The 697-nt window shown below is 29.8% G+C and overlaps 1 protein-coding gene across 1 annotated transcript in view; it reads right to left on the bottom strand.

Moving 5' to 3' along the window:
• LOC107495865 (strigolactone esterase RMS3) overlaps positions 1 to 245 on the bottom strand; it is a 1,661-nt gene extending 1,416 nt beyond the window's left edge. The window contains exon 1 of the mRNA XM_016117073.3: positions 1 to 245. This exon is cut by the window's left edge and continues 275 nt beyond it. Within this exon, the coding sequence (XP_015972559.1) occupies positions 1 to 120 (120 nt within the window). The 5' untranslated portion in view covers positions 121 to 245.
• Positions 246 to 697: the final 452 nt, after the last annotated feature.

Consider the following 697-nt stretch of genomic DNA (forward strand, 5'->3'; position numbering starts at 1 on the left):
GTAAGGGAGGACACGCTGCCAGGCGGATTGATCGGTGCCGAAACCGTGGGCCAAGACAAGGTACTTGTCGCCGGAACCTTCTACGCGCACATTCAGCGCGTCTAAGATTGAGGTTCCCATCTTGAGAGAGAGAGTGATTGGGTTTTGAAGGTTTGGAGTTATATGTGAACTAAATATTATGAACAGTGAATTTTTAGTTACCCCTTACTTTTGGACTTTTTGCTTGGTTCTCAAAGAGACTGTGATCTGGTTAGGTAGTATTTATAACCGGCTACCACAATGAGTGTTACCATCAGATCCATCTCGATGCTTCTTCTGCTGTTTTTGGTTTAAAAGAGTCAATCAACCAATAGTAAAATAAGTTTATCTTAACTCTTCTTCTAAATTTGAAAATGTTCATTCAGATTTTTTTTAATTTTTATTCCTTTTACTAGATCACCGAATTAGACGTGTGTTTGGATTGACATTTGTCAAATTAAAATTAAATTTGTTAGTTTTATAAAATTAATTTTAGATAAAAATGAGTTTGTAATAATATAATTTATGTTTGTTTATTCTATACAAATTAATTTTGGTAAAATGAATATTATTTAAATAATAGTAGTTAAAATTATATTTAGATAAATAATTATTAACAAAGATATAATATTAAATTATAATGCTATTTTTTTAAGTATGTTATTATTTATGATTAATT

This window comes from Arachis duranensis, chromosome 6 (assembly GCF_000817695.3).
Source record: "Arachis duranensis cultivar V14167 chromosome 6, aradu.V14167.gnm2.J7QH, whole genome shotgun sequence".
Classification (NCBI taxonomy): domain Eukaryota; kingdom Viridiplantae; phylum Streptophyta; class Magnoliopsida; order Fabales; family Fabaceae; genus Arachis; species Arachis duranensis.